We start from the raw sequence: 21,280 nt of genomic DNA, 5'->3' as shown, positions 1-21,280 counted from the left end.
TAGGAGAATTACAGAAAGTTAGATTATGTGTCAATAATTAACAGATCGATGTCTCTCTTTGCATGGATTCAGAAACTTGCATAAGAAAGAAAGATCCAGCGAATTGAAATTTTGAAACAAAAAAAAAAAAAAGAAACACTTCTCTTTTGTTGATGGTATATTTTTGCTTGCAAAATAAGGGGGACTAAAATTAGAGCCTACCTTCACCATGAATGAATATGCTATTCAACTCTCTTGCTCAAAAGAATGGTATTAATACAAAATTTGCACTTGATTTACCATCTTAGGTTGTGGAAATTCTCTGACCTTGTGATGCCTCATGAACCACATTAAGGAAGACATCTTCTAGAGAGACATCAGAAAAACCAAATGCATGAAGAGCAACCTCTCTCTTAAGGTTTTGAATGGCTTGAAATACTTGGGAAATCCTAACATCTTGCTTAGGCAGCCGAAACTTCTGTGTTCCACCTATGTTGTAAATCTTAATTGCATTTGGAGAAAGGCTGTTGACCATGGAATCTACATTCTTCTCATAAATGGGATCCACAGATATTGTAAGCACATAAGAGCCACCATATCTTGACTTAAGCTGCAAGATAAGAATCAATTTGAGAAAACATTAAGTTGTAAGGAACCAAGAAATTTAGAGGGCCCCCAAACTATGTAGAACCTTTTCAAATTAAATCGCCACATATATCTTCATATCTGCACACAATGTTTCATAGAAAAATTCCATTCTGAATCTATTTTCTTGGTTCTCAAATTTAATTGGTTCAAAGAGAAACTGGTAAATTGTTGAACCTGACCTAGAAACCTTTTTAAGTTATATTGCATATTTTAGATAGCTTCAGAAAAAAAAAAAAAAAAAACTTGCCTAAAGCGGCAATTCACTTTCTTCAACCATTCTTTTAGTGCTCAGCCTATGTGGCTTCCATTACTTGCCTTACATCACCAAATCTTTTAAATCTAGATCCATCTGAAGACCTTATACCTCAAAGCTCCTAGGTCAAAAACTGAAAGGAATATGTCATGGATCACAAGGGATGAATTAATCAAATGGCACTTCTAGACACTTAACGCATGTTGTGCTTACACACATGATAATATGATATAGGCCTTTTTCTAAAGAATATTATATTAATAGTAATACGAGATAAAGATATCCCATTTACAAAAGTCAGACAAGCTGGTTAATGAGAACTACAGCAACTGCAGAATAAGCTATGTAAAGAATATACAATCAAGAACTATAAAGAAAAAGACAACAGATTCCAACAAGAATAAAAGGACAATAAGAACCATGATGAAATTACCAGGGGGTGTTCAACAATATGGTTGGTACTGTTGACTGTTGTTGCAATGTTTCAATTATACTTTTATCAATATAATATAATATTAAATTTCACAAATGTAAAAAATATTTGAGAAAATAACATTACAGCCATTAAAACCAAAGTAAAGGTAGTTAACTATCAAGGTCAACCATCACAATGTTCATTGCTTAAAACCTAAATTAAATCATGGATACTTATTTGAATAACAACAAAGTGCTATAATCTTAAAGATGCATGTGGTTTGGTTCCTGGAACTCCAGTATTGAGATAAGACTTACCTCTCTTGAGCTTCCCAAACACTGCAAATTGCCATTCACAATGATTCCTATGCGGTCACAGAGAAACTCAGCCTCCTCCATGGAGTGTGCTGTACATCCATTTCCATGTCTACATAAGAGCCCTACTAATCTAATTCAAAGGAAACAAATGCAGAATCTAAACAACCACCTTAATATCTTGAGTAAAAAAACAAGTTTAGGGCATTGATCAAATTGTTGTCACTTGCCAGGAATATTGATCAATTGGTACCATGTTGTCAGTTGACAGGAAAACAGATAGTAGAGGTATTCATTTTTTTTTTCCTTTTGTAGGTTCCAGTGCTTTATGTCTTCCAATAAAAAATGTTGCTGCAAAATGATATGCTATTAACAATGAATGTACTAAATCAAGATTTGGATTGGCACCTTTTAAGCCCCAAACAAGTTATTCATTTTTTTCTCTTTCATAGTTAAGTATTCAAAAAATCAAAAATGGAAGAGACTTCTAATTCTCAGCTAGGAGTGCAAATCAGGCTGTGTTAGGTCAGGTTGAGGTCAACATCAACCCTAACCCAAGTTGTTGAAACCCCAACCGTAGCCCTAACCCAACACAACCTTCACTGGCGAGGGTTGGGTGGCTGACTGGCTGGGTTGGGTTTGGGTTGGCCTAATTTCTCTGTTTGTTTCTGCTTTAAAAATGTTCTCACTTCTTAGACTTAGAATTAACTGATTAGGGTTAACTCACTTTAGCATTTGTATATATATGGGCATATTTGCACAAATACTAAACTTATGTTACACTAAAAAATCTTGGCCTTTGAACTTAAAAATTATTGCTGATGGCCCAGTAACTGAGATGGTCATTCGGCATCCCTCCAAATATGGACGCATGAGATAAAACCTGCATAACAGTAGGCTGCCCATGTTTAAGGTCAGTGGACCTCATGTGCACCTTCTGTGTCCCCATCCTTAATTCCCCTGTAATCTGTAATGTGTAATATGTAATACCAAAAAAGAACTTGAAATTTCTCGATATGGACACAAAGACACACAACATACACATACAGACATTATATCGATACAAATATACATACATATATGGATGGCTGGATGAATGCATACATACATAGATACATGATCATTTACATAATATTTATATATGCAAATATGAATAGACATGTTGAGTTTGGGTTGGGTTGCCTGAGTCCTCAACCCCAACCCAACCTGATTTTTTCGGGTTGGATTTGGGATAACCCATCCCAAGTTGTAGCCCTATTCTCAGTTGAAAATCCAACCCAAATGAATATACTATATTCTTCTAAATGAAAATGCAACTATAACTAAATATCTAATTCTTAGAAAATATATCACCAATTAGAGTGATGAATCTTAAACTAAACTCTTTCTCACTGCCCTTGTTATTTCGGTCATCTTCATCTTTGTATCCTTCTATCTTTGCCTCAATTAATTCTTTCTCTTTGTTATTATTAGAAGAAAGTTGACATCAGAATAAACATAAATAAACTAAGTAATCTCCCACTTATCTTTTCAAACCACAATTTGCTTCAATAAAAAAAAAAAAGGGAAAAGGCTTACTGGTAAGAATGATAGCACGGGCTGCCTTGGCTTGCTTTATAACATTCCATACATAATTTCTTGACTCTGGATCTAATCCAGTGGTAGGTTCATCCAAAAAGACAACCTATAGAGGTAAAAAATGTTACATGATAGATGATCAATTAGAAACTAAATGTACAAGTCTTATAAATAGCAACTTTCATTAATTATTGCAATATTAGTGGGTATAGGGGGCGTCATAAGGGATGAAGGAGGGAATATAATTGCATTGTTTTCAGGCCTGGTTGGTCTAGGGGATTCCATCTTTTCTGAGTTCCAAGAAGTTCTGCAGGGGGTGCAGCTTGCAAAACAGCTAAATGTGGATAAATTGATAGTTGAGGGGGATTCCAAGCTGGTAGTTGGGTGGCTAAAAGGCCAGAATCTGTTATTTGGACCTAAAAGGAAGCTGTGAAGAAGTTCAAATGGCTAACCTCTAATATGATTATAATAATTCAGTGGCAAAGAAGGTCGGCTAATGGCTTAGCAGATTCTTTAGCTAAGCAAGGGATTTTTAGGGAATCTATCTTTTGGGCCCAATTGTAAATTGTTTTGTACCTGAGGCTGCATCTCGTGCCTCCTCTTGGGATGCCTTTCTGTACACTTTTTGGTTAATTCTTAATATTATCTTTCTTTTCCTATCAAAAACATTATTACAATATTAGGATATGAGCACACATGCAGAACAAAGAGACTACCAACAAGATCTCCAAGTAAGAAAAATTAAACTGATTAGGTTGGAAGATCACTATTATCTAGTCCCTAGGCCTATTTTTTCTTAAATGAGCTTTAGGTAATCTTCTTGCAAGCATGCCGCTTTGTCCTGATATTATGTTATATGTTATAACTAACAACCTATAAATAGTTAAGATGATCCAATTACTCAATTGTGTCCATACATACTCGTGTATAGCTTATGAGGGAAATAGCAAGACTGAGCCTTCGTTTCATGCCTCCACTATATCTACCAACAAGCTGGTCACCTAAGTTACCTTCACAGAGATTCAAGCTTCTTAATGATTTATCGACTACCTGTAACACCCAAAATGCAGAACTGACTTATTTGTTTCTATGTCTCCAATCTGCAATATGATCTGAAATCAAGTTCTATATAAGCCATCTTACTTGGTGCAAGGCTTTGCCTTTTAGGTTTCTTAGCCTACCATAGAACAAAAGGTGCTCCCTTCCAGTTAAAGTCTCCCAAAGCAAGCTGCACTAAATGCTAAAATTAAAGAAAATAGGAAGAGATAAATAAAAATACTTCATTTCCATATATCATGATTGATTGCAACTAGAGATTAATATAGTTGATCAAATTTTGAATAGTCAAAACTTAAATTACAGGTAAATTAAATTTAATTTAATTTTCCAGTACAACTGTATCATGAATACCTCAAGAAAAACATAGATATCAAAAGGCGAATACAAATTGAGAATTTATTCGCCAACTCAAGAAGATCAATCCTGTAAAATGTCTTGATATCCACTCTTGTTTAGCATTGTTCCTCAAAAGAATTTCAGGCTTTTAGAATTTATTTTTTAAAACCTTGGCAGACCTAAAAGAATCTGAGGAATTTGCATACTCCCATTCCAAAACATCTTAGATATTTTTGTACATACCTATTTTGCATAAGGATGAGTTTCAACATTTTCATGTTTTCCATAGAAAATCAAGGCCGTCAATAACTTTGTGTCTTTTTTTGAGGAACAATAACTTTGTGTCTTTTTAAAAACAAAAAAAAAAAACTTTGTATCTTTCAGAAAACCTCTCACAAATTTTAGATTGTAAAACCAATCATAAATACTATATTAAACAAACTTAGCATAGTAGACTAGTGATTAATATGTTAAAAAAGGGAAAGAAACCATGGAAGATGAAATTTAGTTTATTAAGATTCCTACACAGTGTAAGAGAACAGACATGTGAAGTGCCACAGACCCGGTTTAGTGCATCCTGAGTTGAAACTGAGTCAGCCCAGTCCAATGGCCAACCCAAGTCACGAAGCAGTAATTCAGAACAAATTATAGGAGCAGTGTAAGGATAAACTAGTGGATGACAGCTGGCCATCCATGATGAGTTGGCAAAATTACTATAAGGTTCCAAAACAAACTCTTAAAAGAAAGAAGATATATATAGGTGGAGACCCGTATCCAAGGGGGGATCTAAGACCCAATTCCTCTCTCCCTCCCTCTCTCATCACTGACATTACGCAGGGACCATGGTGATCTGATCCCTCTCCAGAGGGCATGAAATGTAATGCAGCCCCTCCAGGGGTCCAGCCACTTCTTCACTCCACTGGTTCTGACCATTGTCCCTCAGATCTTCGGAGCCAACCATCTCTGCCACATCCATGGTCAAACACACAGTGGTATTCATAGTTTTTGTGTGATAAGGAGATTGGTAAATTTGAGTTTTTGAAAGTTATTTTAGTAGTCGATCAAGACTACAGTCAGTCGTGGATTCCAAAGGATTTCAGATTGAGAAAAGTAGAAGGAAAGAGGGAGAAGAAGAAGAAGAAAGCAGAAGTACACAAGGGTTTTGAAAAGGAGGGACAGACCGAATGAATCTGCCGCCGCCACTCTCTCAATATTTATTTGTTATGTTCACTAATTGTAGGAAAGGGCAGAATTGCCCTTAATGCTTATATTGCAAATAAAACAATAATAAACTGAAATAACAAGCTGTCTAAAATAACTACCAACTAACACTGACATAACTAACAAAGATTACATGTGCTGTCATACGAACACAGTGGGGACCACAGCCGTGGGGCCCACATCAGTGTTCTCTACAATTTTCTATCTTTTTTTTATATCATAGAAATAATTAGTCTGAGGAGGGTGGGCCTTGGTGCAACGGTGCTTTTGCAACCTGGGTGACCAGGGTTCAAATCTTGGAAACAGCCTCTTTGTACGTGCAGAGATAAGGCTGCATACATCTATCCCTCCCCAGACCCTGCATTAGCGGGAGTGTCGTGCACTGTGCTGCCCTTTTTAAATAGATAGTCATATTAAGGTTCAAAAGAATTTAATATCCATCAAAAAAGAAATTAAGGAGTTATATAAAGAGATTTTAAAATTTTGAAAAGTTGAAGTTGCAAACACATCAATTTTCTTGCAGATTATTTTTTTAGGGATCAAAACGGATCTGTTTTACCTGATTTGGGTGCCATTATTATCCAGTAAGACTAAGATCTCGTCAATCCCACATGTTTTCAGAGACTTACGGTCATTTTACTGATAGGATGCCAATTGTTATGGGATTTATCCTATTTTCTAGGTCTACATTGGAGTTGCTTTTCATTGGTTTAGTTTTAGTGGGATTCTTAGTGGGCATTTGTAGCTTTTTTAAAGGTTAGAGTGCATATTTGAGTGTTGATTTATCTTAGTTATGAAGCAGTTAGGAATCATTTCTGAACAGTCTCCTAGTAAAATTGCATTTTATAAAGGGAAATTTGAGCCCTTATGTGGAGTCTATAAATAGAGTCATGATTAAAACTTTAGAGGTGATTTAATGAATAAAAATTCTTTCTTTTCTTTCCTCTCTCTCCTCTTTCAAGGTTTGATCTTTCTTCTGTTTATCTTCTCTATTTTCTTCTATTTTTTAATCTGAAACTCTTCTATTTGTCTTTTCTTTCTACCATACCAGATTTGAATTCTTTCTCTACTCTCCATGTATACCTTTGTTGGACTACTCTCCTTCCCATCCTACTAGATCAACAGCTGATCAAAAAGTGCAAATTAGTATTTATTAGTTTTTCATCAAACTAAAAAACTACAGGAAACTGCACTCTTTTCAAATGCAACTACTATCATAACAAGTTAATGATCAGATCTCAAGATTCTATTTCTCCTGTGACAATGCAGAATCTTTGTGAAGTAGTTTTCTAGATAAAATTAGATTTATTTCAAGTCCTTTAATTGGGGTTTTCTCTATTAGAAAGATTTCCCAATATCTGCCAAATAACAATTTTATTGTTTTTTGTTTAAAATAGACTTTTGGTGAATTTTAGAGGAAGAAGACAGGAAGAAATTACTTGAATGTCATTAAATGATTTTCCCAATTAGATGCTGTCCATGGATTAGGTATTGCCATAAATTTTGCTAAGAAGGTTACCAAAATAGATATTGAATTAAGATATATTCTGATAACTGTGGACATAAAACCCAGTTATCAGGTTTTGTATAAATGATAGCTATACTATTCAATCAACCTTGAATAGAATTTTCAGACGCATGGGAAGGCAGATTAAAAGTTTTCAAATGCCTATCACTACCACAAGTAGGAATTCCAAGGCCACCAATCTAAACTCATCTGCATGTGACATGCCTCCACTAATCAGTTATAAGGAAACTTAGAACTAGGTGGCAAGACCTATTTCTAGCCAAAGAAGTTTGTAGAGTCCACTTTTTTTTCTTTGTTAAGTGGAGTATAAAATTGTATCAAATAAAGGAAAGAACCCCCAAAATGCACAAGCTATAACTTTTTCATAAAGGTGAATGAAATGTCCCAAATTTCAGTCTAAATATCAGAATTATTACTATTCTACCTCCACATTGCTCAAACTCACTGCAACTTTAACAATAAACCTAGCTTATTTCTGCCTTTAGATTAAACCATCACTTTATCACATTTAAATATATATACACCCTCTTAGTTTCTCAATTTAACATATCAGAACTCTGAGACAGAACTTCTCAAAGCAAGTGTAAGAAGTGGGAAGCAACCCTGGTACTCCAGGTTTCTCATACCCTAGAACAAGAGGCTTTTTCTTTTACTCAAACTCCCCCAAGGTAAGCTACATTAAATGCTTAAGTTAGGGAAACTATAAGAAAGAAAATGTAGTCACATAAATCAATAAAGAAATCTTAAGGTAGAAAGTTAATGAAACAATCAACATTTAATTGTGAATTATGTATAGATTTCTATTGGTAATAAGCATATTAGTGAAGTTGGTCAAATTGCGAGAGGCAAATTTTGATGCAGAAAATTTATCAATTATAAAAGGAAAAAAAAAAAGAAACTCCATTTAGAAATTCATATGGTTAGTTAAGCAGTTGAAGTTTAAATCTCAGGAATCCGTTGGGAATTCAAGGGTGTTTATTAAACATAATTCTGTATTATGAAAAAACATGAAAACTGAAACCATTAAAGAATTAAAAACTTCAAATATATTTTCACTAAGATAAAAAAACATTAGATTTTAAAAAAAATTAAAGAAATTACCTAAGCTTTTCATTTTGCATTCCCTTTTAGATCTTGCTAGATTTTCTTAACATATCTAAGATTTCCGCAAGAAGTTAAATAAAATTATGAAGGGAAATAGACCAAACATCATTAGGATTCTCCTCTAGCTTTTTCCTCAGGATTTATCCATATCCATATTTATTCAACACATCCCAATTTTCCTTCAATATGATTCAGATTTAACGTAAAGGAAAAGTTCAGAAGTTACAGGAGAGGAGATCATACTCCTGCTGTGGACAAATCGATATTCTTGTGTAAATATGATCCATATTTGATACAATGTCCATATAATCAATGAATGCAGTACCAGATGTTGGGGGTAGAAAACCAGTCACCTGCGAGGCACATGGACCACAAATTGGTTTCATATATGTGCATAGAAGCAAATACCAAGGAAAAATACAGAGAATGCGAATCATAGATAAAATGCCACATCATATGAATTTTGAATGCATGTTTAGGATTGTTAAACGGCATGGAGGTACTGACCATATTAATAAAAGTGGTCTTTCCAGAACCACTAGGGCCAAGCATACCAAAGCATTCCCCTTGGGGTACAGCAAGAGATAGACTTTGGACTGCATGCCTCCTAGAGTTTCCATCTTGTCCAATGTAAACTTTCTTTAAGTTATGGCAAAAGATTGGATAACTTCCATTTGGTTCCTTCATTAGTTGTTGAACTTTATATCTCTGCAAAGGAAGGAAGAAAAATGGTATATTCAAATGTAAGACCAGATTTGTTGTCGATCCTATTTCCTGGTTATTACAGAGAAGCTTTGAACATCTGTGGTGAACCAAGGACATATCAGAAGAAATAAACTTGTCTCTCTAAAATTCTATAACAAATAAGAATGTAATAGCCTATCATGACCCATGAAATAGACCAGAAGTTGTTTAATTTCATTAACCAAACACATACATTTAGGATAAGGATTTTCTGAGCTATAAAACATTATCTCTCAAGTTTCATGACAGATAAAAGATCTTTCGATTAAACTTAACTGTCCAATTGAGTCTTGTGCTTTTCGGCAGTCAGTGTCTTAATGGTATATGTAAAAGTTAAATTCATCATATGGAGAAATCATCAATTAAAATTGATGTGTTCACTTCAATAAAATATGTTTATCACATAGTCAATGACCCAGATCACTAAGCATGTGCACCAAGTTTATAGTGAATGATACAGGAAATTGGGTCAATTGACTAGGGTGATCATTCTTATCCCAGCCCAGTCCAAGCCCAGCATTGTGTGTGTGTGTGTGTGAATCCATGTATGCATGTATTATATTATATATAACATATAATTTATATGTAAGTTTGTAGGCCCAGACCAGCCCATAACCATCACTCAAAATTGCCTCTAAATGAAATGTCAAAGTGTGCCCTCAGTCTTGCTACAATAGATTTTACCTCTTCAGAGATGTCAGGACTCTCTAAATCAACAAATATAGTTGATCTCTCTCTGAAGCTTGGAAATGTAGGCAGTTGCTTATCCCTCTTCCAGAAGGTCCCCAAGAAAAATAGAGGATGTCTGGTTATTCCATTTCCTGAAGAAATAACTTGATTCATGTAGTATGATACAGCAAGCAAGATTAACCATTCCAGAGCCATAATGATCAAAGTTCCCCGAATGCCATCCTTTTGGTCACTCAGGTCTTCCCACTTCATGCCAAAAGTTCCTAGATTATGTCCTGCTAATGCAGACTGTGAAAGTTCATATAGCCCCCGGTACAAAGAAAATCCAGGCATCAGCTCCATAAACATCAGCCACCACCCTAAAGAATAGCAATCTTGTGGTTTAATAAAATCTTTAAGAAGTTTAAAATTCAAATGTATCATCTCACAGATAGCCCTTGGGTTCTTACTTGAGAAGGTTGTGTCTTCAATATAAAAATTGAAAAGGAAAGCACCCAGAAGTCCAGATCCAAAGACATAAATATATCCTGCAACTGCATAGTAGGCACCTAGATTAGAAAGCTACTCAGGGTGAAACAGTGCTGATGATGCTGGCCACATTTCAAGCTGTACATTCAACCAAAGTATTCCTTGATCATGGACCATTGCTAGTTCATCTAGGATAATCCCCAGAGACCACTTGGATCGTCTAATTTCCCCTAGTATCATGGAATTCTATAGTGGATACCTTGAGGAAGCCTATACTTTTGTCTTCAGTCCAAATTTAACTGCAGACAGGATAGTTAAAACCCTTCACTGGGTTTTCAACCAACCTGACTTCTGTGATCCCTTCAGAAGATTCCCTAACATTAATGTCTCAGCACATATGTGTATTGTATGGAATTAAGGAAGTGTTGGTAAAAAATATTATTTCAATTATTTCAAGCCTTACAAAACCAACACCCATAAAGAATAAAAACAAAAGAATAGTGAAAAGGTATGGTATACCTCTTGCAGTTTCAGCTTCCGAGAAAAATGCTGCTGCTAGAAAAGCAAGTACAATTTGTAACTTCAAATAAAGTAAATAGAATACAAACTGGATAGAAAAACTATTCAACCGGAAAATCTCCAAACCTGTGAGAAAGCAAACACAATAAGAGATTTGGAAACAAAGTATAACCCTAGGTCAGTCGAAGTTTATTACTTGAAAGCAAAGCCTACCTGCAATGGATCCAATAATGGCAAACCAAGTCATATAAATGAATGATATGACTAAAAAATACCCATAAGTAATCAGCCAGTAAGGACCATCTCTAAGTCCATGCAGTTTCATCATGATTGTCAGCTTGTGCTGCTTTTCATAAACTAAAGACGTCAAAAAAACCTACACAATTCCACAAGATAGTCAAACCAATATGGAATCATAATGAACACACAGTAAAGCAAAGTACACAGATCAGAAATAAATTTCTCAGTTTAGTGAATGAAAATAGAGGCTGAACTATAGGAATATACTACCCCAAATATAGTATTCAAAAAATCCTAATGACAAAATAAATCATCCCTTCTTCCAGCAACACAGAAATCGAACAGAAAAAAATGTAGTTCCTAACCATCTTCCCATCTGGAAGAATAATCAGAGAGATCTCATCTCACTACCTTACACTAATTTTAATTTAAATGAAAATTAAAGTGATGGCTATACAAACCTTTTCTTTGACAAGGGAGGATACAATTTCAATCACTGACGTTTCTTTTAAATTAACCAAACTCAATCATAGACCATCATTAATGTGTTCTCAAATAGATTTAAAGGCCAAAGAAAGATTGAATTGCCTAAATATCAAGCAAAACAGATGTATAAAACCATTCTTCCTTGAGGAAACACAGAAAAAATTTTAACACATTCTTAAACAAGCCAAGAGTGAAAAAACAAGTAGAGGCATACAGGGAATAGCAACTGGATGACCCATGCAAAGAGAAGTGGAGACAGAGCAGAAGACAGATCAAGCCTCATCCTTGTCCCTGGCTTTGGCATTTCTTTAACAAATTCAAGAAAAACATGCAATTGATCATCTCTGAAATTTCGAAGGAATGCATTTGAAATCTGCATGAAAAAGAAAAGAGAAAAGAAAAAGATCTTTCACTGAAAGGACTATTTCATACAGTCAGGAGAGGTAATATAGGTTGTATAGAAACAATAGATGAAGCAAATGGTAAGAATAGCATTATGATGAATTCCTGAAGCAACCAACATGCACACATAATGGCTATACATTACATGCTCTATGGAACTGGAAAAAAGTAAACACATAAACAAGGAAATCTAATATGTACATCTAAAACAATAGGAATTCCTTATCAGATCATCACAACATCAAATTGAAATGCATGATTGGGATGTATTTGTGCATATTTTAAAAGTGGAAAGGTGACACTGGGTTTCATTTATAAGGAAAATTATCAAAGATAAATCCTAGACACATGGGTTGGTCAAACTCATTTTTAAATAATGGTGTCTTCAATACCATGTATCTGCTGCATCATGTTGTGCCCAGTGAATTGTCAATTTTGGCTTTAAACACTGGACCTAGAAGGCTAGAAGATGTAATATAGATCCATGGTGCCCAAGGCTTAAGACAGGTCTAACCAACCAGCAATTATAGCATTATTATTTATAAAAACTCTTTAGTTCAAAAGCCAACTAAAACATTTCAAAAGTTGTATCATAACCATGTTAAATCTACCAAAGTGTGGAAGCCAAACAATTGATATGTCCATTCCTTGAATTTCAATTGAGGAATGGTAATGGTACAGTTCCTTTTCTAAGTTCCTGATTCGTCATTCTATGCTAATTCACTCCAACTAATTTCTCTACACTTTTCCCAAATTGTTGAGCAATTCATCTAGAAATTAATTTAGTATACTTCATCATCACCTAAAAAATTGTTTACTTTTCAGTAATAAATGAAACTGAATAAACAATATCACCGAATTAATATAACTTCTGTCATAGTTTGGTAAGCAGTGTTGCATGGACTCTCCTAAATGGACAACGTGTCCTGTCAGACACATGTCAGAGTCTGACACTGCACAGATTCTTGAGGGCACTTCTACATAACATTTCCATTTTTTATTTCCTAGCTTATTTGACATAAATAAACAGCTAATCTACAAGATGAATCTATTTTTGGTATTAAATGTCAATTAGTAACAAAAGCAATCTAGGTATATAATGTTAGAATTCAAAAAAAAAAAGAATTATTTTAATAGTATATATGTTTTCCATAGATGTGTCTTCAAGTCCATGTTTTCTCATCTTTCTGAGTCAGACTCTTAGGAATATGTCAGATTCTGAGCCCCATGTCCTTGTTCATGCAACACTGTTGGTAAGTATTCTGCTACATGTGAAGGTCTTATTTAAGAATGACTAAATAAAAGACAGGATGATGGCAATGATGATGATGATACCTCGCTTTATAAGATTTGAATTTCTGAACATACTAAGCTTTTCCGTGAGATCTTACTTTCCTCACTTTTTGGTTGGCTTTTCTCGAACATCTTTTTTCTTGTTAAGCTATAAGTGGAAACCAACTGTTTCTTGTTTTAATTTAAATTTCAAACATAAAATTGAACAAATAAGAAAATTTAAGGATTGGACATGTTGCTTCAATTAATTTGTTAAATATCCTTCACACATACTACTATTCATGTGGTATATATTATTAAGGAATATGTAAAGGTATGGTATTAGTAGCAGATATAATAGAATTAATCAACGAATTCTTTATTTGGTTTCAAGGCAATATTTAGATAATAAGTGACGTAATGAGCAATTCTTCATATTGAAGTTAGACCTCATTGATTAAATTTTCAGCACAAGGATAGATTTCATAAAATACTGAAACTAGAGAAGGAAGGAATTCCCCAATATTAGTTATGTAGTTGCAGAAGACATGATACCAAGCAGGAAATAGCTTGTTGGCTTTATAGTATTTTTCAGATCAGGAAAACGCACTCCAAAGCATAATCAATTAATAAAGATCCAAAAATTAAAGGCATACCATGTTCAGAGCTCGATGTATCCGCAGCAAGCGTGGAACTGTAACCAGATTGTTATATGTGGAATTGTACCAAAATCTGACATTATAGTTAACCTTACTTGTGTTCAAGAAATCATAAGCTGCATAAAACAACAAAGTATTCAGAGAACTAAGTCCTAGATCCTAATCTTAAAACATATCATGCACTGGTTAAACATAATTTCAAACACACCCCCAAGGATTTCATGGATTTCTTTTGCTGAATTTCCACCCCGATAGCCTTGAAATAGTTCTCTGTTGATAATTGATGAGTTCTTCCTCCACAAGTACAAACTTTCAACACAGTCAATATCTATGATTAAAAAAAATACGGGGCACTGTAAGTACTGTTACAAAAGTGCTGCTAAAACTAATATGCCTCTCTTGTCAAAACAATTTAGGTAAAGTCTATATACCATGATGGAATGTTGCACTGCCTACAGTCATAGGGATAGTGTAGCTGAAGTTCCCTGGGCAATGAGGTAGAATAATATTTATTGAAGAGTTGCCCAAAAAGGCTCGTTCCACAAAGTTGGTAGTCCCAGGCTTGCTGCTCGTTCCCTAAGAATTTATATCAAGAAAGAAATAAATATATGCATCTTCTGTGCCAACACATGAAACTTGAAACATATACAGGTTAAACAAAGAAGTAACGTTATTGTTGCTAGCATAGAAAGGATGATACAATATATGAGAGTGAAGCCAAGTCCAAAGCATTTGTCGATTCTTCTGGAAAAGCATCTTGTTCGACCCTCTTGACCAGACCTGCAACACTTGAAGAATTATGGTTCTCCTAATATAAAAACAAAGAAACTCTCTTGTGGAAACCTTGATTTCTAGAGAGGTAGGACCTTTTACCTTCTCCACTCCTCTGTACATGGATAAACTGTTAGCAATTCACCTAAAATTCATGAATTATTCAGGAAAACATATAATAAACTAATAATTTGGCCCCTGAAAGTATGAAACATGCTGAATTTTTCATCCTGATTTTTTATACTAAAATGTACTAAACACATACACAAATTTTACCATTTGTTTGACGTATTCTATTGCTTTTTTTGTTTTACCAAATCCTTTATTTCTGAAAACAAATTAAACTCATTCTTTTGTGAAGCAAATTTTTGCCATATGCTGATTCTAAATTGCTAACAATGCACGAATTGGCAGGCATCCACCAGGAACAAGTTCACCATTTAATGGTTCCAAAATGAATTCATGTTATAAGATGAGCAAGGAAATCAAGTCCAGTTAACATACTCTCTGCAACACTTCTGTTTTGTGCAGTGAAGATTGAAGTCACTGGGCAAGAATGTGTTTTCAAGCAAGAATTATCCCATAAGCCTCTGAATGAGTGAGCATCTGTTTGGACAGCTCTGTAGGAAGAATCTGGCACTTGCAACAAGGCAGGCCATTTTTCTGGCTGTGGTATAGGACAAGCACTAGCTTGCTTGTAAGTTGAGTACTCCAATCCACAGACCATCTTACAGGTGCTATCATTTGTGGGAATGCACTTACATCCACAACGATACCTTGGATTGTCTAGTTCAGAATTGATCACCAGTTGTAGTAAAACAATCAGCAAGCACAAGAACACCGGGAACATGATTAGAGTGACATTCAATTTAATATTCCGTCTCTGCAAAAGCACAATATTTTCAATTGATCAGAAATAGAATAACTAGTCTATTGCGAGCTGTGACCTTGATGTTTGATATCAGTAAGCCATCATAATAATGCATTCTAGCATGAGCTATCTTAAATTTGCATTCTAAAATGGAAAAAAAAAATACACAAGTAAATAAGTAACTAGGTTAAGTTAATGAGTTGAGAAATGCATTGGACCTTTGAGAACCTTATGACCAGACCATTGATACAAACCATGATATATCAATTATATTTCCACATCATTCACATTGAAGAAACACTTGTTCTATAATTTCCCTCACGAGACCAATTCAAAATCATTACACGGTGTTATAAAAACTAGAGAGAGGAAAATCTTCACTAGGACAAGCATAACTCTGTAAGATATGTTATAGCCTTTATGAAGTACAGTTTAGTAAAAGATATTCCCAGTTGTTGGACTAAAATGGCTTTGCATTTAATTGTCCAATGCTGCATGGCAAACATATAGTAGCTGGATTTATTCTAGACGGCTAGTACTTTCACGGATTATTATCTTTTCCGGGCCATTCATCACATTTCTGATGGTCTAACCTGCCAAACGAACCATTGAAGTATGTAGAGGACCATGTTTATGCTCCGTATTCACACAGGTCCTCAGTGAGGCTGATGGAAAGACGGATACAGTCTTTCAACATGCTCGACATGTAAGTATGTAACTAACGATAACCAGCCTCTGTACCCGAAGTTCTCCCAGATTTTCTACTACAATTCAATAGAAATTAGATCGAACAAAAAAAGTGCAATCAGAAGAGGATGAAAGCATCTTCAAATTAGTTCATTCATGAAACACATTATGTCATTATCATTCAAAACTACCCTAACATCCCCTATCGTTCATGACATCTAATGATTTGTTGTCAAATAAATCACCAAATTGACATGTAAACAGTGATAGCAAGGGAAACTAAATTGAACTCGTTTTCGGTGCTGCAAGGGCGAGAAACACTAATCCAAACGACTAGTTTCAGATATTAAAGCCTAAATGCATATTCAGAAAATCAGTGTTTGTAACCATAGATTTGATTAATAGAATCGAACTTCCACATTGCCACAATCTTAATTACCTGCTTGCATTTATTCAATAAAATCATCGACGAGAACTCAAATTGAGGATTACTTGTCACTTGTAGTTTGGCTACTCTTTCTTCTTCGTCTGCTCTTAAAATTAAAACTAAAAAGTTTTGGCATCGGTTGCCGCGAATAGCACGAAGCCATTTTTTAATGCTCCGTGTTTTTCCCTATAACATACTTTTCACCACTAGTAGCATATATTAATGTGACAAATAAAAGCATAGACATATGTCCATTATCATTGACTTACTTTTAAGTATCATCTGTCATTAGTTTATATTGTCACATCTCATTTATATGTCATTCATCTAACATTTGGATATTATTTGTCATTGATAATAGTGTTATGTGGCAGATATTTCATTTGAACATAATTCGTGATAATTATATATTATGTGACATTCATCTATGCTATCATGTGATATGTAATATCATTGATTTATTTTTATATACCATAAGTCATATATATTATTGATTTACATTTAAATGTCGTATAACATTCATATATGATGCCGTGTAACATGCATACAAAATATGAATTACCACAAAATAAGACCTAATGTTCATTAATTCATGAAAATAGTGGGTTTTTATCAAAAGAGAAAGGGTGTTCATGATTTAATTTGGTACAATTTAGAGTAGATGTCAAATCAAACCAATAAAATAGGGTTTGAGAATTTCTTGAGTGAAATCAAATTGTTTTAGAACGATTTATTATGGTTTCTAATACATTTGGGCCATTCTATTGGGTTAAATCCAATTAAAAAGCCTGAACCATATATATGCTTGTATAAATAATAAACGTTGTCTTTTAGTCACTACAAAATCATTAAATCATTATAATTGGTATACCATGTAAGCATTAATTTATTTATATTTTGAGGAATTCAGATTCAATCCTCATAAAATTTGTTCTCACACCGTCGTTACAACACTTGCAGCCTTGCATTGAGAACATGCCCCCATGAATGAAAAAATATAAATACAAAGATGTTCCAAATACATGACTATGTATTGTGACTCTATTTTGAGAGTATTTTTTTTTATAATTTACGATTTACGGTTTGATTTAATTGATAAAATTCAGGAAACCAAACAAAACTATAAATAACAGTTCGGTGGTTCAACTCAGTTTCACGGTTTGAACCATATAATGAACAGTTGAACACCCCTATCAAGAAATACTGTTGAAACGTAGTTCCACTTCAGCCGTGCCCTAAATTATACGGCTCCTCTCGTAGCCAAGGAAAAGACGAAAACTAGTTTTATCATCTTGCATGGTTCCAAGTGGCCTCATTCTAAGACACCCTTACATAAAATACAGTTTTTATCCCATTGTAAGAGGTCGCTCCACTCTTTATTGCAATTCATCCCTTAACTCTATTTATTTGTGGTGTAAATCCAAATCGGATATAAATTTTGTACTTGATTTAGTTTTTCATCCATTTCTTTGCACTTCTGCTTGATATAAAATGTGAACTTATTGTCTCATTTGCATTCATTACCAGTGCAAAATCTCATCCAAAAAACTAAAGCAAAATTTGTACCACTTTCTTTCTGCTTCAAATCTCTCTTATAAAGTAGGATATACATCATCTTGCTTCCTTCCATACTCCCAAACAAACAAACAAACCTCCTTTTAACTCCGTTCTCTCCCATACAAATTACAAAGCACCAACCATTTCATTTTACTCTCACAAAAAAAAAAAAAATCATAAAAGTCAAACATAAATTAAATTAAATTTATAATCAGATTTTTTCCCGAAGCCAGGATGCAGCCAACTTGAAAGATTGGAAGCCTATTCCTGTACATGTGGCAGAAGAAGATGGTTGCATTTATTTGCCCTGTTTTTAGCTTTTTTTTACCTTTTACATGCGACAACTGAGTTGGCGTTCCAAATGGAGCCATTAATTTAATTTTAGGGTAAATTGATGAAACCTCCCTGAAGTTTGATAATTGCAATTACTTCTTTTGATTTTTTTTTTTTTTGACATGGTTGCAATTAGACTCCTTCTACTAGAACTAGGGGTGTCAATCGATCGTCCGGGGTTTTGGATTGGATCCAATCTGATTCAAACCTTATCAAATTGGATTTGGACAGTCCACTATAATTATTGAATTGGCCCAATCCAAAATAAATTGGTCCATATTCTTATTGATCTGAATTGGACCTAAACCAAATTTTCAATAATCCAATCATGAGACTAAATCCTTGTCCAATTTGAAATCGGTCAAAATTGAAACTGGCATAAAATCACTTTTACAAAATTACTTTTACGAAAGCACTTTTATAAAAGTAATTTTTTATTACAAAAAATACTTTTATGAAATCACTTTCACAAAAATATTTTTATGAAAGCAATTCTATAAAAGTACTTTACACGAAATCACTTTTATAAATGTGCTTCTATGAAAGTATTTTTATAAAAGCACTTCTACGAAAGTACTTTTATAAAAGCACTTTTAAAAAATAACTTATATGAGAGTACTTTTATAAAAATACTTTTACGAAAGCACTTTTGTGAAAGCATTTCTACAAAAATACTTTTTTAATTCCAAAAGGGTATATTTTTGTAATTTTCAGATTTTTTCGTTTCAATATATTTTAGTAATTTTTTGTATGTTATATTTTTGTATATACTTTTTGATATTTCATTCAGTTTGGATTGGATCCAATTGAGTCCATTTACATTTTAATGGAATGGATTGGGTTTGGAATGGGTTGGGTCCAGCCCATTTGTAAGTGGACTCACATTGGACTGGATTGGGTTGGACCAAATTCAGTCCAATTCTCACCTCTAGTAAGAATCCTCTAACAAGAGGCACAAAGATGTCCAAAAATACCCATGCAATTACAATTGGGGCTGATTTTTCTTTTTTTTTTTTAAAAAAAAAAAGCAATACAAAGTTTTGAACAATATAAAAAAATAAGAGTGAAAGTTGTAACTTTACCTTTGAGCAATTGATATGAAGGGAAATTTTGGAAAATAAATCAATTTCGAAGAAGAGATTGGAAAGATTTAGGATAATGATTGATATGAAAAGAAAATTTGGAAAATAAACATTTTGGTCAAAAGTATTTTTACGGGCATTTTGGACATTTTCATGCCTCTTGTTAGAGGATTTTAAAGAGGGGGTCTACTTGCAACTGTGTTAAAAAGCACAAGAGAGATGATTGAAATTACCAAACTTCAGGAAGGTTTCAGCAATAGTCAGAAGCGTGAGGGGAGGTTTTAGCAATTTACCCTTAATTTTGTAAACTCCAACCCGTGTTTTGGTTCAATGTGAGCCTTCACTCTGTCAAAAGTAACCATTTTTTTAATTATGCAAAAATATCAACAAATAATATCTATTACTTTTAAAGGAGAGCAGGTGTGAAATCGTTATGTCAACCCATGTGATAGATGGTCTGAATTTGCTTTCAATCCATCATTGACCCGGCTGGTTGGACCAGTCATCCGGTCAAGATTCTAGTTTCAGTTATTCTATAATTCATTACTTAACAAAAAAAAATATATTGACTTGATCTATGACTCATTGACTCAAATGGTTGAACCATTGACTCGTTCACCCCTTTCATCAGGTTTTTATATTATTTTATTATTTTAAATTGCTTATTGGCATTATGCCATAGGTTGACCCATTTGACCATATTGGTTGAATCAGTGATGGTTCACCTGAAGGAAAACGGGTTCAGCCTCTAGGTCGATCGGGTTCTAAAATATATAAAAAAATAAAGAACAAACATCAATTGAGATGTGTCCATAACAATTTTCTTAAATAGAAGCTCATCACATCTAAGAATAAAAAGGTTCGACTATGATACTAAATACATGGTATCCAAAAACACTTGTGACCAATCAACTGATATCAGAAATATGTTAATCAATTAAGTATCATTTATAAAAATTCATGGGTGAATTTTAATTGGTCAAAGCTCTTTTGGTAGGTACCATGTTTTTCCGGCATGATAGATTTCCCCAAAAAAATCTAATACAAACATGATCATCAAGTGTTCTATTTCATTTTTCAACAACCACTATATACAGTACTAAATAACGAAGACATGAATATAATTTCAAGTTTTACCAAAAAATTAATACAAAGACAATATGCAGCAATCTCTAGATAACAGATGAATTGAATATTATAAGAGTGAAACATAAAGATGATCAAAACAATTTGTTGTAAATGATCGGAAGAATTCACAAAGAATCTCAATCCAAATTTCAAGAAAGGGATTGTTTGATTGTAAAATGTCAAAACATAGAGCATCACAATGTATGGCAAAAGAAGAGGCAATTTCATCTCAACTACAATAGCAAGTAAACCACAATTCCTCCAATATTTTTTATTAGACAAAAATTAAGGGGTCGTTTGGTAAGTTTTTTTTGAAAGATATTCTAGAAGTTTTCATAGTCAAAAGATGTGAACTTTTGCATCAAAATCTAAATAGTTTAAAAATCATTTGGTTAAGGCACGTCTTTCTACGCAAAGATGCATTAAAAATGAGCATCATATGTCTTTTTGGGACTATAACTTTCAGCGGTTAAATCTTTTTCCAACTAAATAGGAAAAGACCAAAACAC

At 33.8% G+C, this 21,280-nt stretch overlaps 1 protein-coding gene across 2 annotated transcripts; it reads right to left on the bottom strand.

The window, feature by feature from the left end:
* Nucleotides 1–16,885, bottom strand: LOC104599990 (ABC transporter A family member 8-like). Of its 2 annotated transcripts, none has more exons than XM_010262772.3 (18): nt 16,684–16,884; nt 15,191–15,569; nt 14,616–14,695; nt 14,347–14,491; nt 14,124–14,243; nt 13,913–14,031; nt 11,797–11,955; nt 11,070–11,232; nt 10,857–10,982; nt 10,319–10,402; nt 9,864–10,228; nt 8,943–9,143; nt 8,679–8,788; nt 4,331–4,415; nt 4,109–4,237; nt 3,188–3,293; nt 1,613–1,701; nt 1–589 (listed from the first exon to the last, which is right to left on the bottom strand). In XM_010262772.3, exons 1-18 carry the CDS (start codon nt 16,708–16,710, stop codon nt 284–286), a joined length of 2,793 nt encoding a protein of 930 aa, XP_010261074.1. In that variant the 5' UTR covers nt 16,711–16,884; the 3' UTR covers nt 1–283. The 2 variants fall into 2 exon arrangements, 1 of the variants encoding a protein (XP_010261074.1); XR_016075943.1 differs by lacking the exon at nt 1–589 and adding an exon at nt 3,764–3,843 and having other exon boundaries at nt 1,686–1,701; nt 16,684–16,885.
* Between the last annotated feature and the right edge of the window lie 4,395 nt (nt 16,886–21,280).

This window comes from Nelumbo nucifera, chromosome 5, assembly GCF_055504915.1.
Source record: "Nelumbo nucifera cultivar China Antique chromosome 5, China Antique-T2T, whole genome shotgun sequence".
Lineage (NCBI taxonomy): Eukaryota > Viridiplantae > Streptophyta > Magnoliopsida > Proteales > Nelumbonaceae > Nelumbo > Nelumbo nucifera.
Note: the sequence above shows the minus strand (reverse complement) of the source record. Positions and strands in the feature narration are given on the sequence as shown.